This window comes from Artemia franciscana, chromosome 8 (assembly GCF_032884065.1).
Source record: "Artemia franciscana chromosome 8, ASM3288406v1, whole genome shotgun sequence".
NCBI lineage: Eukaryota > Metazoa > Arthropoda > Branchiopoda > Anostraca > Artemiidae > Artemia > Artemia franciscana.
The window spans coordinates 29,123,745-29,138,604 of NC_088870.1; the positions used below are offsets into that span (position 1 = coordinate 29,123,745).

Below are 14,860 nucleotides of genomic sequence, written 5' to 3' on the forward strand. Positions count from 1 at the left end.
CGTTGGAAATTTCTTTAGGAAAAATCTAACAAATCTTCAGCCACTTTTCGGAGCGTCCATGTTTCAGAACCATATTTGGCAACTGTAGCTTCCAATGTTCTAATCTTGGTTTGCAGACTAATCTTCCTATTCTTCCAAACCTTTTTTCTTAACTGTGAAACACACCCTGAGGCTTGGCTATTCTACTTTGAACATCTTCACTGCTCCCACCGTCTTCACTGATGATGCTACCTATGCAAGTGAGGCTGTCCACCTGATCAATATTGTCGTTACCCAACGTCACCCTTTTATCTTCACTTATTCCTAGCCTTAGTGATTTAGTCTTCTTAACATTAATTTTCAAACCTATTCTAGCACCCTGAGCTCACAAAACCTCTATAAGTTCGTTCATTTTGCTCACACTTTCATCTAGGATACTCAAATCATCAGCATACTCTATGTCCAGGAAAGTTTTTCCTCCCCATTTCTTCCGTGTTTTCCCATTGCCTTTCATCTGCTTCTTAAGAAAAAGTGCATAAAAATTATCATAGGCAGCGCAAGAGTGCTGCCTAAGCAAAGAGCGAAGTGGGCACTATGTATTATTTATTTTTCGTTTAGACCAGGACACTTCGTATCGAAGGAGCTGTCATGGAAACTTCGAAAAGGCCTCACTCAATTGGAAATTAAAGGGGATAGTGCCTTCTCTAATAGTCGAAAGTGATCTGAGGGCATCTAGCCCACCTCCCACGCCCAACACTCCCCCAAACACATCCAATCAAAATTTTGAGATAGCCATTTTGTTCAACGTAGTGGAAAGATTAGAAATCTTGTATTTGAGGTTGACTGCCCCCCCCCCCCCCCACCGCCCTAAGGTCAAGGGTTGCAAGTTATTCCTTGGGGATATATAAGGTATATATAGAGAAAGAGTGATCGCATAAGCTCCGGAGGGGGCTCATTGGATTACTAGTCAGAAGTTTTAATGCCCTTTTTCAGATTCAGAGTGACTGGAGGGTGGATAGCCTCCCCCAAAACACCTTTGTTTTTCCCAAAATGCACTGGCGTCATGCAGAGCCAGTGTCGTCTTAGAATGCATTTACACCAAAATGCATCAGATAAAATTTTTTAGATGACCATTTGTTGTCTTAGAAACTTCGAGACGAGCTCACTTGATTGAACATTGAAAGGGCCATTGCCCCTTTTAATAGTCAAAAGTGATTAGAGGGTGATTACCCCCCCCCCCACGCTCACCCTTTCCCAAAATATATCCAATTAAAATTTATGATGAAAATTTTGTTAAATGTTGTTAAAAGGTCCGAAAACCATGTCCTTTTGAATGACAACCCCCCCCCCCAAGGCTCTCAGGGCAAGGGTTGTAAGTTATACTCTGGGGGTATATAAGGTATATAAAGAAATGGTGATCGTTTAAATTTTTGAGGGGGCTCATTGGCTAGATAATTACAACTTCTATTGCCATTTTTAAGATTCAGGGTGACCAGAAGGCGGATACCCCCCCCCAAGCTCGTATTTTACCGATGTGCATCAGATAGAAATTTAGAGATGGTCATTTGTTGTCTTAAATACTTCGAAAAGAGCTCATTCGACTGGATACTGAAAAAGCTAGTGTCATTTTAATTTTCAAAAGTGATTGGAGGGCAACCAACCCCCTCCCAAGCCCACCATTTCTTCAAACACATCCAATCAAAATTTTGAGATAGTCATTTTGCTCAACGTAATTTAAAGGCCCGGAAACTATGTTTTTGACGATGACAACCCCCCAAGGGCCCTCAGGGCAAGGGTTGTAAGTTATATCCTGGGGGGCATATAATGTACATACAGAAAGTGTGATTGTATAAATTTTGGATGAAGCTCGTTAAATAGGTAGTCAGAAGTTCTAGTGCACTTTTAAGCCTCACAGTGATTAGAGGGTGGATACCCCCCCCCCCCCACATAGCTCGTATTTTCCCGAAATTTATCTGACAAAAATTTTAGATGGCCATTTATTTGTCATAGAAACTTCAAAAGATCTCATTCGGTTGAAAATTTAAAGAGACAGCGCCCTTTTTAACAGTCGAAAGTGATTGGAGGGCAACTAGCCCCCCTCTAATGCCCACCATTTCCCCAAACACATCCAATCAAAATTTCGAGATAACATTCTGTTCAAAATAATTGAAAGGTCCAGAAATTATGTCTTTGAGGATCGTCCCCCTACAGCCCTCGGGGCGAGGGTTGTAGTTATGACCTGAGGGTATATAAGGTATATATAGAAAGGGTGACCGTATAAACTTTGGAGGGGGGTCATTCGATTGGTAATCAAAAGCTTTAGTGCCCTTTATAAGATTCAGAGTGACTGGAAGGTGGATACTCCCCCCAACATCATATTTTCTCGAAATGCATCCGGTAGAAATTTTTAGACGGTCATTTGTTGTCATAGAGACTTCGAAAAAGTCTCATTCAGTTAGAAATTGAAAGGACTAGTGCCCCTTTATTAGTCAAATTTAATTGGAGGGCACCAAGCCCCCGACGACCATTAATTGCCAAAACACATGTAACTAAAATTTTGAGATAGCCATTTTGTTCACTGTGGTTGAAAGTTTTGGAAATGACGTCTTTGACAACCCCCTTACCTTCTCAAGACCAGAGCATAACTTGCACTTTACTGAAAAAAAAAATACATTTAAAATGTTTTCGCTTTGTTTTTACTTTTTTTTAAATATTTCTACTATATACAGGAAATTTTAAAATAAATCAAATGGCACTGTATTTATAGTTGCCAATAAGACACCTCAGCAATATGTCGAGAACAACCGAGGGTAATGAGTTAAAACCTTTGGAGATGCCACTATTACTACTTCTGCTCTTACAACTTAAATAATTAAAAAGAGTGCAAGTGTATCCAGGTTGTCAAAGAGCATAGATGGAATCTTTTGGGATTGATATCAAGTTTTAGTTTTCAGGTCAACTTCAGAAGATACAAAATTTAATTAAAAACAAGAGCCAAGAGCTTATATGGCATTCGTGACGAGGTCGGAAGAGCCAAGACCTAAGTGCTTATATGCCATGAGCTCTAGCAAAATTCTAAGAATCAATAGATTGATTTAAAAGGAAAATCAGAGTCTTAATGCCTGTTGGAATTTAAAGTAAGAACTCTGAGACACGAGGTCTTTCTAAATATCAAAATTCACTAAGATCCGATTACCCTGTCGTAAGTTAAAAATGCATCATTTTTTCTAACTTTCCCTCTCGCTTCGGCCCCCCATATGGTCGAATCGGGGAAAATGAATGTTATCAAGTCAATTTGTTCAGGTCCCTGACACGTTTACCAATTTTCATCGTCCTAGCACGTCAAGAAGCATCAAACTCGCCAGAGTGCTAAATATCAAATTTCTTTAAGATCCGGTCACTCGTTCATAAGTTAAAAATACCTCACTGTTTCTAAATATTCCGCATTAACACCCCCTCCCCCTCAACCACCCAAAGAGAGTGGATCCGGTCTGGTTATGTCAATCACGAATCAAGGACTTGTGCTTATTCTTCCCACCAAGTTTCATCCCAATCTCTCCACTCTAAGTGTTTATCAGGATTTCCCGTTTCCCCCTCCAACTCCCCCAGTATTACAGGATACATTCAGAATTTAAAATAAGAGCTCTCTGACACGAGATCCTTCTTAATACGAAATTTCATTAAGATCCGATTACCCATTCGTAAGTTAAAAATATCTCATTTGTTCTAACTTTTCCAAATTAACCCCCACTCCCAACTTCCCCAAAGAAAGTAAATCTGTTCCGTTTGTCAATCACGTATCTAGGACTTGTGCTTGTTTTTCCCACCAAGTATCATCCCGATCTCTCCAATCTAAGCGTTTTCCAAGATTTTCGGTTTCCCCCTCCAACTGCTCCAAATGTCACCGGATCTTTCTAAATATCAAATTTCATTAAGATCTGATCACCTCTTCGTAAGTTAAAAATACCTCATTTTTTCTAATTTTTCCGAACTAACTGAAATAACCCCCCCCTCCAACTCCCCCAAAGAGAACAGAGACTTTCCGTTTATGTCAATCACGTATCTAGGACTTGCGCTTATTCTTTCCACCAAGTTACATCCCGATCTCTCCAATCTGAGCTTTTTCCAAGATTTCCGGTTTCCCCCTCCAACCCCCCCAAATGTCACTGAATCTGGTTGGGATTTAAAAAAGAGGTCTGAGCTACGAGGTTCTTCTAAATATCAAATTTCATTAAGATCTGATCACCCGTTCGTAAGTTAAAAATACCTCTTTTTTCTAATTTTTCCAAATTACCCCTCCCCCCAACTCCCCCAAAGAGAGTGGATCCGCTCCGGTTATGTCAATCAGGTATCTAGGACTTGTGCTGATTTTTCTCACCAAGTTTCACCCCGATCTCTCCACTCTAAGCGTTTTCCAAGATTTCAGGTTTCCCCCTCCAACTCCCCTCAGTGTCACCGGATCCGGTCGGGATCTAAAATAAGAGCTCTAAAGCACAAGATCCTTCTAAATATTAAATTTCATTAAGATACGATCACCCTTTCGTAAGTTAAAATACTCATTTTTTCTAATTTTTCCGAATTAACCGCCCCTCCACTCCCCCAGATGGTCAAATCGAGGAGCTACTGTTTATAACTTAATCTGGTTTGGTCTCTGATACATCTGTCAGCTTTCATCGTCCTAGCTTATCTGGAAATGTTTGAACTAGCATAAGCAGGAACGACAGACAGAATAACAGAAATTACGACCGCTATATGTCACTTGGTAAATGCCAAGTGCTATAATTATGTTTTTTGTGTCAGGACTAAAAATTGCTGAAAAAGTTTCTCCAACATACAAATAGTAACCCATACTATTGATTCTTAAAAAAAAAGTGAAAAGATATACAATATTATTTTTTCCATGAAAGTCAATAAAAAACGAACAGAAATTAATTTAAAAAACTTTTCCCACAAGACGAGTTTTTCAAAGAAAAGTAAAGAGCTCCATTAAACCAAGACTGAGCAAAAATAAAGTCAAATAATCTTCCACGCGTAAAACTACCACAAATGACTATCAATAAATAAATGAATTTCAAAAACCGAAAAAAAATCACAATAAATAGCCAAGTCAAACTCTAAGCGATTTCTAAAACCCCACTGTTCTTCTCTGATATCTTTGTCTACAGCATCTCTCAGTCCAAAATTTATCATATTATTAAGTAATTTGCTACCTACAGAGACCAGGTCAAAGCCTCGAAAATTACCAGGCTCACTCTTATCACCTTTCTTATACAGTGGTTTAGGTAGGGTTTTCCTAAAATCCATATGCACTTCCAATGGCTCACAAAAATCATATTCATAATACTCAGTAATTTTTTTCTAACCTCAGACCCACCATATTTAAGAAACTCATTTACCACACTATCAGCACCGTGGGCCTAATTATTGTTTAATCGTTTTACTACTGTCGCTAATTCATCCTCATAAAATAAGTCATCCTTCACATCCGAGGTATAACAAACTTTTTCATTTTCCTCTATATTTTTTACTGAAAATCCATCTATGTTTAGCAAATCATCAAAGTGTTCTACCCATCTATCTTTAACTCTTTCCTTAACACTAATTGTGGCCCCGTTCCTATCTTTAACTGGGATAAGTCCAGATCGACTACTCCCTCTCAGTTTATTAACATGCCAGTACAGTATTTTACTATTATGCCGTCTAGCTGCATCTTCCAGATCCTTGGCAATTTTATTTATGGCCTCTACTTCACACCTCCTTTGTTCATATTTAAATGCTTTCTCCACTTTCTTTACTTTTCCCATTAATTTCATATGATCTTTAACTCAGATAATTCTTGTACAAGCCCCTGCTCTTCTCTATTAAACATAAAGCCTTTTAACTAAAATTCCTAGCTGCGTTTCTAAATTTCTTTCCTAAGACACCATCCGCAACTTAACAAATATTTTCGTAAAACTACTCCATCCATCTTCAACTTTGTCAAATTTTAAACTCTCCAGTTTAGTATTCAACTGTTCCTGCAAAGTTGCTCTCAAATTCTTATCCTGGAGTCTACCAACATCATAAATTCCCGGAAGGTAGTTACTCTTCCAAAATTTCAGCTTTAAATTAACCCTAGACAGCACTAGATGATAATCTTTTCTCTTTTAACATCAATAACAGCACTTTTATAGACCCTAGTATCTTGCATTGGTCCTGTCTTTGGTTTAAAATAACATATTCAATAAGGTTTGCTGTCTTACTGTCACGTGAATACCATGTTCACTTACAGTACACTGTATTGTTTATAAGTAGATTGTTTTACCTACAAAATTGCAGCAGTCGGAAGCCATTACTGTTTTATTTTCCTATATCAATTTATCTAGACTAGGACACCATCTATCCCTATTTTTACCGAGCTGGGCGTTTAAATCTCCTAATAAAACACTATATTTCTACCTGGGACCCTGTCTATTTGCTCTGTAACTGTAAGTAAAATTCATCTGAGTCACTAGTACCTCCGTCAGTCGGTTCTACAGGGGCATATACTATTATAACTGATACACTGAATCTTTAGTCATCAAACGAGTAATTGGTATTTTAGTATTGATACCTTACCAGCTCAAACAAGACTTAGACTCCCTTTCTGAGTAAATAAATTCCATATCACCCAATTTCATGCTTCCTACCCCGGGATATGAGTTCTTGAAATTTCCAGTGAGTCCAGTTCGAATCGTCTGGATTCGTCAGTCAAAATGTCGACATGTTAGTTATTTTTTAACGTCATATCATTCTAAGTTCTAATTTTCATGTTCTTTATAACATTGAAATCATTTTGCATCAGGAAAAGCAATGGTCCAGGATATAAGTGCAGGGCGGGACCAACATATCTTCTCAAGTCTACACCATGGCACTACAAGCCGGCTTAGAACTGGAAAGTAAGAAGTCCCTGGGACCTCCAGTGTGAATGAAGGCTTTGTAAAAACCTCGGCCCATCTTGGTCACAACATGGTTTTCAGCACTTCGTGATGCTCTTCTACCAAAAGAGTCGAAATCCTGCACAGACCATCTCAAGCCTATTACTTCAGACTCATTATATATTCATCCCTAAATATTATGCTACTACGGGAGGCACCCCCTAGTAGATAAATTAGCTAGTAAGAAGTTTTTTAGCCTGAAAACGCACGCCAAAAAAGACTAAGCCCAGAAGAATCACCCATTAATTAGAATCCCATGTGAATGCTGTGTTGTTTACTAGCCTGTAATTTCCTCGAGGGACGCCACTCCTCAAACTGGAATAGAGTGGATTGCACGGGTCCCAGTCTTGCAGGTACCCCAAAGGGTTGAGGCAGGCCTTTTCAGAGGCTGATGTCCATAGATCTAGATCTTACTCCCTGCCGTAGTTGTACTCTTATAGAGGATCCTCCGACGATGATGTTCTGCGTCCCCATGCAATTTAACCCATCGCTGGGAGAAGCTTTGTAACTCACGGGACGTGTGAAAAACCGATGGGCCCTGTTGAATGCATTTGAGGGACATTCTTCCTCCTCCGCCTGTATTTATGGCTCCAGGTGAGCATGCCTCAGTTTTTAATATGGACCCCAGGGAAAGGAACCCCCTTGGTCCGTGCCTCCTATGGAGGTACTCTACATTTCTGTAGGGCGTTCCCCCATCGCCAACTGGGGACGCTCGTATTTCCAGTACAAAAGCCACAATTGTACTAGGCAAAGGTCTCCCAAAAAATTGACAAATTGCATCATTTACATTCCTTAACCCCATGCCAGTGGGGGCATGGCATTCCCGGGGCATAGTTACTAGAGCTTTTGACTGTTTTGAACAATATGTCAAAATGTCTTGTTTCAAAAATTTTCAAAATTTTAATCAGAGATGAGGGGAGGGGGCATCTACAAAGGCAAGGGGGACTAGTTACCCTCCGATAGCTCTTCAATATCCCCTATAAAGTTCAGCTTAGTACCCTCAGCTGCTCCTTATATATTGATAATACGTCCCTCTAACAATTAGGCACGCACAGCGTGTGTTTAATTGTGTTTGGCATCCTTCTCCAAAGGTGTGGGGGTTATGACATTCAAATAGGTACAGTTATTTATGATTTTGACTTTTTTGAACAAGATGTCTTCTTTCAAAACTATAATGAAATATTTTTTGAGGGAGGGAAACTACTATGGGGGCTGGTAAATAAGAGGAGGCTGGTGGCCCTCGAACCACTTTCCAACATCCCTCTAAACATGTCCTGAAAGCTTCAACTCAATGCGTATCCTTCTTATTTATGAACAGGATGCACATAGAGCTTTTTGATTTAACATTAAAACACCTCCATATTCTCCATGCCATTAGCCTTTTCAGAAACACCCGAAATCAAATATTTCCCCTTTTCCTTATGATAAATCCTGCATGTAAACACTGGAGAAAATGCACAATTTACAATCTTTGCCCTGAGGCTATGGAGGCAGGACATTCCTGGAAGTATAGCTATTATACCTTTTGACTAGTTGAACAAAATGAAATCCCAAAATTTCGATCAGTGTTGACCAGTGGGGCACATAAACAGCAAGAAGAGGGAGGGGATTGGTTGCCATATAATCTCTCTTCAACATCCGCTCAGTATACGTTGAAATTTTCAACTCAATACCCTTAGTCGTTCTTTAGATATTGCTGATATTCCGTTCTCACATCCATCAAGAACATATTGTTTTGATTGTGTTCAGCATCCCTCTCAACATATCCTTAAAATTTCATCTTAACACTATAAGTCTTTTTGGAAAACGAGGATTAAACATGCCCTCATTTCCAATAAAAATCATTATACATTAGCAATGGGCGAATTGCATAGCTTATAGCCCTTGCCCAGAGGCCGAGGGGAGGTGTATCAACCCCGGAGGCATAATTATTTGAATTTAGAACTATTTTGAACAAAATGGGAATCTCAAAAGTTTAATCCCATGCATTTTGCAAAAAAAGGGTTTTGGGAGGGGGGGGGGTGGCTGCCCCTTCTATAAAACCTTAAATGGTAACAACAATCAGATTACATAACTTGTAGCCCTTGTCCGGAGGCTGAGGGGAGCTATGTCGACCCCGGAGACATAATCATTTGAAGTTATCTGACATTAGGACTATTTTGAACAAAATGGTAATGTCAAAATTTTGATCTACCATATACGGCTTATGATCTTCTACGAATCTGAAGCTATCGACAATAGGGTTCTCTGATGTTTAAGTAGAGCACGCTGTATACGTTGCCTATATTTAAATGCATTGAAAAATTATAAATAGGAAAAGAGAAATATTATCATTTAAAATTGCGGAGAACCAAACTCCAGGTAACATTTGACACCCTCCCGCCTTCGTAATTTCCTAGCAAAGCTCTTGATATCCCCACATCCAATTTTTCCACCTCTATATCGATAGGCAGATAAGTGTAAGATTTTTTGCTATTTAGAAGATGGTTGTCGAAATTTTTGGGGGACTATTACTGACAATTCCCCCCCCCCCCTTGAAGCAATAAAAAAGGCGTAGACCAAAAACATTTCCGGCAATCAATATGGATTAGTATTATATTTCTACACCCCTACCTCAAAATTCCTTTGGGAGTTAGGATATTTAGGTATTAAAATACACTTTATGTGGCATTTGTGTTTGTGCGATTCATAAAAATCTAACAAAAATGCATGCAAACAAACTTTTGATGTTTTAGAGTTCTTTTCTGTATCCCCCCCCCCGACGAACATCCTCGAAAAACTCCTGGAGATATTACCCTGCAGCAACTTTATTAAAGATTAGTCTAAATAAGGGAAGGTCAGCGATTAATTCTTACCCCCCCCACCTCCATGCCTATCATATATACTAATCTGAAGGATCATGAGTTGACATTTAAATGCGAGAGTTAGACGATTTGCGCAAATATAGACGAAACGCAATTTTAGGCTTCCACAAAATTCTTTACAGTAGTATGCTCAGAATTTTAAGTCATATTTCTTTTTTAATGATAAGAAGAATTTCATTTTGTATTGTAATATAATTTTTTTTAAAGTTTAGCATGGAAAGATTTGTACGAGAATGCATCATACTTAGTAATAAACAAAGTCTGTTTAATATTTAACTTACTTTGTTAAAAGGCAAAGCTCATGAGCTTCATTTACTCCGAGGTACCTGCCCGTTGTAATATGTCTTATTCGCATTGGGTGAAACCAGTTAATGAAACCACCAGCCCATTTGGTTCGAGCTAATTCCAAACGCCAAAGTGATCTAGCTTGTTGAACTACATCACCTCCTTCGTATACAACAATGCTGTAAAGAAAAAGGGATTAGTTTAATAATCTTTACAGAAAATCGGGCTTTATTCGAAAAAGGCATTCGTCAAATCTCCAAAAGGACAAAGTACTTATATCGCTACAATAACAAGTCTTACATCCATCCCTTCATCAGGCCAAATCTCCAAAAGGACAAAGTACTTATATCGCTACAATAACAAGTCTTACATCCATCCCTTCATCAGGCCAGAATTATGGTGTGACTTATCGACTCTTTAAAAAAAAAAAAGACTAAAAAATAGGAAAATCATTCTTTTTTTTCAACGATTTTCAGCCAATTTTAACGGATTTTTAGTAAAACTTTTTTTCACCATATTTAAAAAATATAATACTGTGGAATGATAATGAAATTTTTGCGTTTCGTTGGTATATTAAAACCCTAGGAGAGCAAAAAATAGAATACCAAAACTTTCACAGGGGACATAAACCTTAAATTGAATGGACAGTAGCAAAGCAGATTTGTTTTTCAAACTGTGCGTTATTCTTCTCAAACGAGAGCAAACCTCTAATGGCGTACAAAAAAAGTAAATTGGGGTGGAGATTGGGTTTGGGGGGGGGGATCTAACCAAATTTACAGCAAAATCTTTTAAATAAATTACAAAAAATGACCGGTGTTAAAAGTAAATTTTTATTATTTTACAAGGATCCATAACCTTTCACCCATTTCTTGATTACAAACGATCAATATATTTATAGATTTCTCGAATTTGTTAGAATATTTAATAAACAAGAAGCTTTAGATCTAGGGAGAGAGAAGGAGACGGATATGGCGTAAAAAAATTATTTTGTTGATTTATTATAATGTTCATTCTATAATTAGTTGAATAAAACAAATAAAAGATTCTACTCATTTTGAAGCGGAAAAATGAGCTTGCCAATATTTATTAGACTTTTTAAAAATTTTAAATAAAACTTCTAGCGTATTTACCTTTGGTAATTCTATTACAAGCATTTTACAAAAAAAAAACTGCTTAAAACATGCTCATTAGCATATTTTCAATATGGATCAAATCCATTCAAAGTTTCTTTTTTATTATTTAGTATTTTTGCTTACTTTCTTAGACCTGTAGCTTGCAATTATTAGTTTCTACTGCAAAATAAACAAAATGGGTTGTTTAGGTCTTTTGTCAACAGGTCACACACGTCAAGAAAATATCTAGGTATATCGAAACACTGGTATACTTGAATATAGCCTATGCTTCAACATTAGTAAAAATGAGGCGAGAAAAAATACACTCACAAATAAAAATTCAAAAAAGGCAAAAATCAAAAACATACTTTTGCCCAGGCTGTTCACTCCAACCAGAAGGTATTGTCAAACATTCATCACCGCTGTGAAAGAATCTCAGAACCTCGCCACCAAAGACATAACCTGTGAAAAATAATCTAATAAGGAGAGATTCAGCTGCTTAAGATAGAAGTAACCGAAATACGATTATTTAACTATTAGTATCTCACATAAGTATCTAAAAGCAAACTAGATATCCTGATTGGCTATACCAGTTAGAAAAACTCCTCCTCCCCTTATATGAATAGTTACCAAGTAGTGAAGTTAGTTCCCAATATTGACCATTTAACATTCTGAGAATCATTCAAACATAGTCCCTCGGTGTGCTCAGCATTCCTCGTATACTAATTAGCATAGTAGAAGCTATAAAACGTATAGTTTAGCTCCACAAATTTTCTCTGGCGGAAATGTGGAAGTGAATTTGAATATAAATGAGTCTTCCAGGAGCTAATGAGAAGGTGCTTTTCTTAAGAGTCACTTCACTCCACTTACAGTCATTTAACAATAGCATTTTGACGAGAAAAATGTAAAGGTAGACATTAGCTCAAATCTTAACTAATCTGAAACAAAGTTTTTTACATTTAATTTTCCGCTTAATCTAATCTGGTCAAGCGATTTACCTGCATATTTACAAATAAACTGTCCTTGTCTCTTGATGAAGCTTATTAGAACAATGTAGTTTCTTAAAGAATCGCTATATTTTGTACATTTTAGGTTTTTTGAGTTTGTGGGACCAAACTATTTAGAATTGAACGCTCGGGCCTTAACTTGTAGAACATGGATAAGAGCATGGAATAAACAATAAAAAACTAAAACCCGAACCCTACATTCTTGAAAATCTAAGAAAAAAAATTTAACTTCTCCGATTTTGTGCCAGAGATCGAGATATTCAGATTCAGTGAAAATTGCATCATTAGAAGGTGCGATTTTGTTTTTTTTGGTTAAACGGAGTAGAATTTTTCTTTTTAAAGTTGAAAAAGGGCAGTCCCTAAACAAATTAAGCATACCTGCTTGTAATAATTAAAAAAATCAGCTCTAAGGAGCTATCATTTGAGTGATTTGACAGCTTAGGGAGCTGACTGTTGCGCTACCTGTCTTGATTGAAAACCTTGCCGACGCAAGCATACTATTGAAGATGTGTGTACATTGGATAGACAGCGCTTTGCTTATCAATTATGGAGATATTATATTTTTATTTATTTTAAATTAGCCTCTTGTTAGCTTTTCGAATTGTTAACACATATAAGATCTCTTATTATTTCTTAATAAATTTGCTTTGTGTGCGCTCGGGAAAAATTGCTAATGGGCCCTTTGTCTTTGAGACTGTAAGCTAACGCTTAGACTCACAAAATAATTTTTAAGGTATTGAATGGGCTTAAAGGTGTGCTCATCAGTAAAGTACTCGCATCACTTCTTTGTTGCAATATTATCATGCTGTGACAAAATTAGTTTATTTCTTTATATGTCTTTTTTTGCTAGTTTACAGTAAATACTTTCAAAAGAAGAACAGGGATTGTCTCCCAAGTATCTTCCAGAACAATTACTTAAGAATAATTTAAGTTGGAAAGCTTATTGACGAGATGACAACGCTTTTTTGAGATTTCCCGGAGACGGTCGAAGCAGAGGGTTTAAACAGAATTGGAATGAGTAGGATTTGTTTACCAGCGTGTTAGACTCGCGAGTCTTAACGCTGAAACGTGTTTTAGCAGTTTGATCACATTCATGAAGATCACAATCTTCAAAGAGTAACTTGGGGAGGGGAAAAACAAAAAGAAAGGAAAGGGATAAGTGCAATGCTCAAAATTCCTCATACGATTCAACAAATTTCAGCAAAAAATGTTTTAATAAAGAAACAGCACCAGCTGATATTAATTTATCAATACTAATCTCTAAGACCTTATCTCTATGGCCTTCAAGGTCAAGAACCAAACAGTTTAGAAGTGCCTATTACCTAACATTTAAAACACAAGATGTATAATAATTGATGTTTTTGATAAACTAATGAAGTTGAGAAAAAACTCACCAACATATTTCATTGTGCTCAGTCCTGTTCCAAAAGGCATTACTGACCAGTGAGTTACATGGAAAGAAGCATTTACGATTGAATGGTCATTCTCTTTTGTTGTGTGCTGAAAATGCAGTAATAATTACATAAGCTGTTTCACAAGTTAGAAAACATGAATTTAACATTTTAAAACAACAAATCTGTAACATAAGCATATTTTACTGTAATTAGAATGGCGATTTTTCTATGGTAAAATGTTCTATATGAGTATTAGCATACCTTAGATTTTTCGCTATGATGCCTGAACTAAAAGAGAAAATAAAGCGATCTTTTTCAACAACTTTATCATCGTACCTCAGTAAATTTAACAGAAATGACAAATTACTAAGAAAAAGGACTTTACCAAACGCTTTAGTATGTCGGTTTACTGGCAACATGGTTGACTCTAATAGCATTGCCATGAAACATAATCGGATAAGTTTCTCTCTCTCTCTCTCTCTCTCTCTCTCTCTCTCTCTCTCTCTCTCTCTCTCTCTCTCTCTCTCTCTCTCTCTCTCTCTCTCTCTCTCTCTCTCTCTCTCTCTCTCTCTCTCTCTTTCTCTCTCTCTCTCTCTCTCTCTCTCTCTCTCTCTCTCTCTCTCTCTCTCTCTCTCTCTCTCTCTCTCTCTCTCTATCTCTCTCTTACTTGTTTGGTACTACGTAAGTGACTGTAACTGTAAGTGAGGAGCGACTTGGCTCAATAGTAATAGATACTCAAAAACGAAATTTTGATATCAATAGATAAATGAAAAGAATCAATTTACTATATATACCAAATGTATAAAATTCATCAAGTTTAGTATTACCAGGCAAAAGTTGCGAGCCTGTGAAAATTTGCCTCGTTTTTGAAATAGGGGGAAAACATTCCCTAAAATTCAAGGAATATTAATAACAATAACGCTATCTGATTCAATGTACCAGAGAACCCTGCTGTAGTAGTTTCAAGCACTTATGCACAAAAATGTGGAATCTTACTATTTTTGCCAGACGAAAGATCAAGGATGCATGTTTTTTTTCCAGGGATAATAGAATGAAAATCATAGTCATAGAAGATCGGAAGAGCGTGTATTAGGACGTGAACTAAAAGTTCTGGTGCCCTTTTTAAGTGACCAAGAATATTGGAGGGAAACTGGCCCCCTCCCACGCCCCTTTTCCCCCAAAGTTATCTTATCAAAATTTGATATAGCAATTCTGTTCAGTAAAATTTAAAGATCAAATAATAATGTCTTTAGGGTAGAGCCG

General features: G+C 37.3%; 1 protein-coding gene and 1 long non-coding RNA gene across 2 annotated transcripts in view; one reads left to right on the forward strand and one right to left on the reverse strand.

Moving 5' to 3' along the window:
- Positions 1-14,860, reverse strand: part of LOC136030251 (ryanodine receptor-like) — a gene marked incomplete in the record, with an annotated part of 328,739 nt that overhangs the window by 283,947 nt on the left and 29,932 nt on the right. The window contains 3 exon segments of the mRNA XM_065709092.1: positions 10,081-10,263; positions 11,565-11,658; positions 13,598-13,703. Coding sequence (XP_065565164.1) covers positions 10,081-10,263; positions 11,565-11,658; positions 13,598-13,703 — 383 coding nt within the window.
- LOC136030253 (uncharacterized) overlaps positions 1-14,860 on the forward strand; it is a 36,585-nt gene that overhangs the window by 18,839 nt on the left and 2,886 nt on the right. The gene's annotated exons all lie outside the window — the stretch shown is intronic.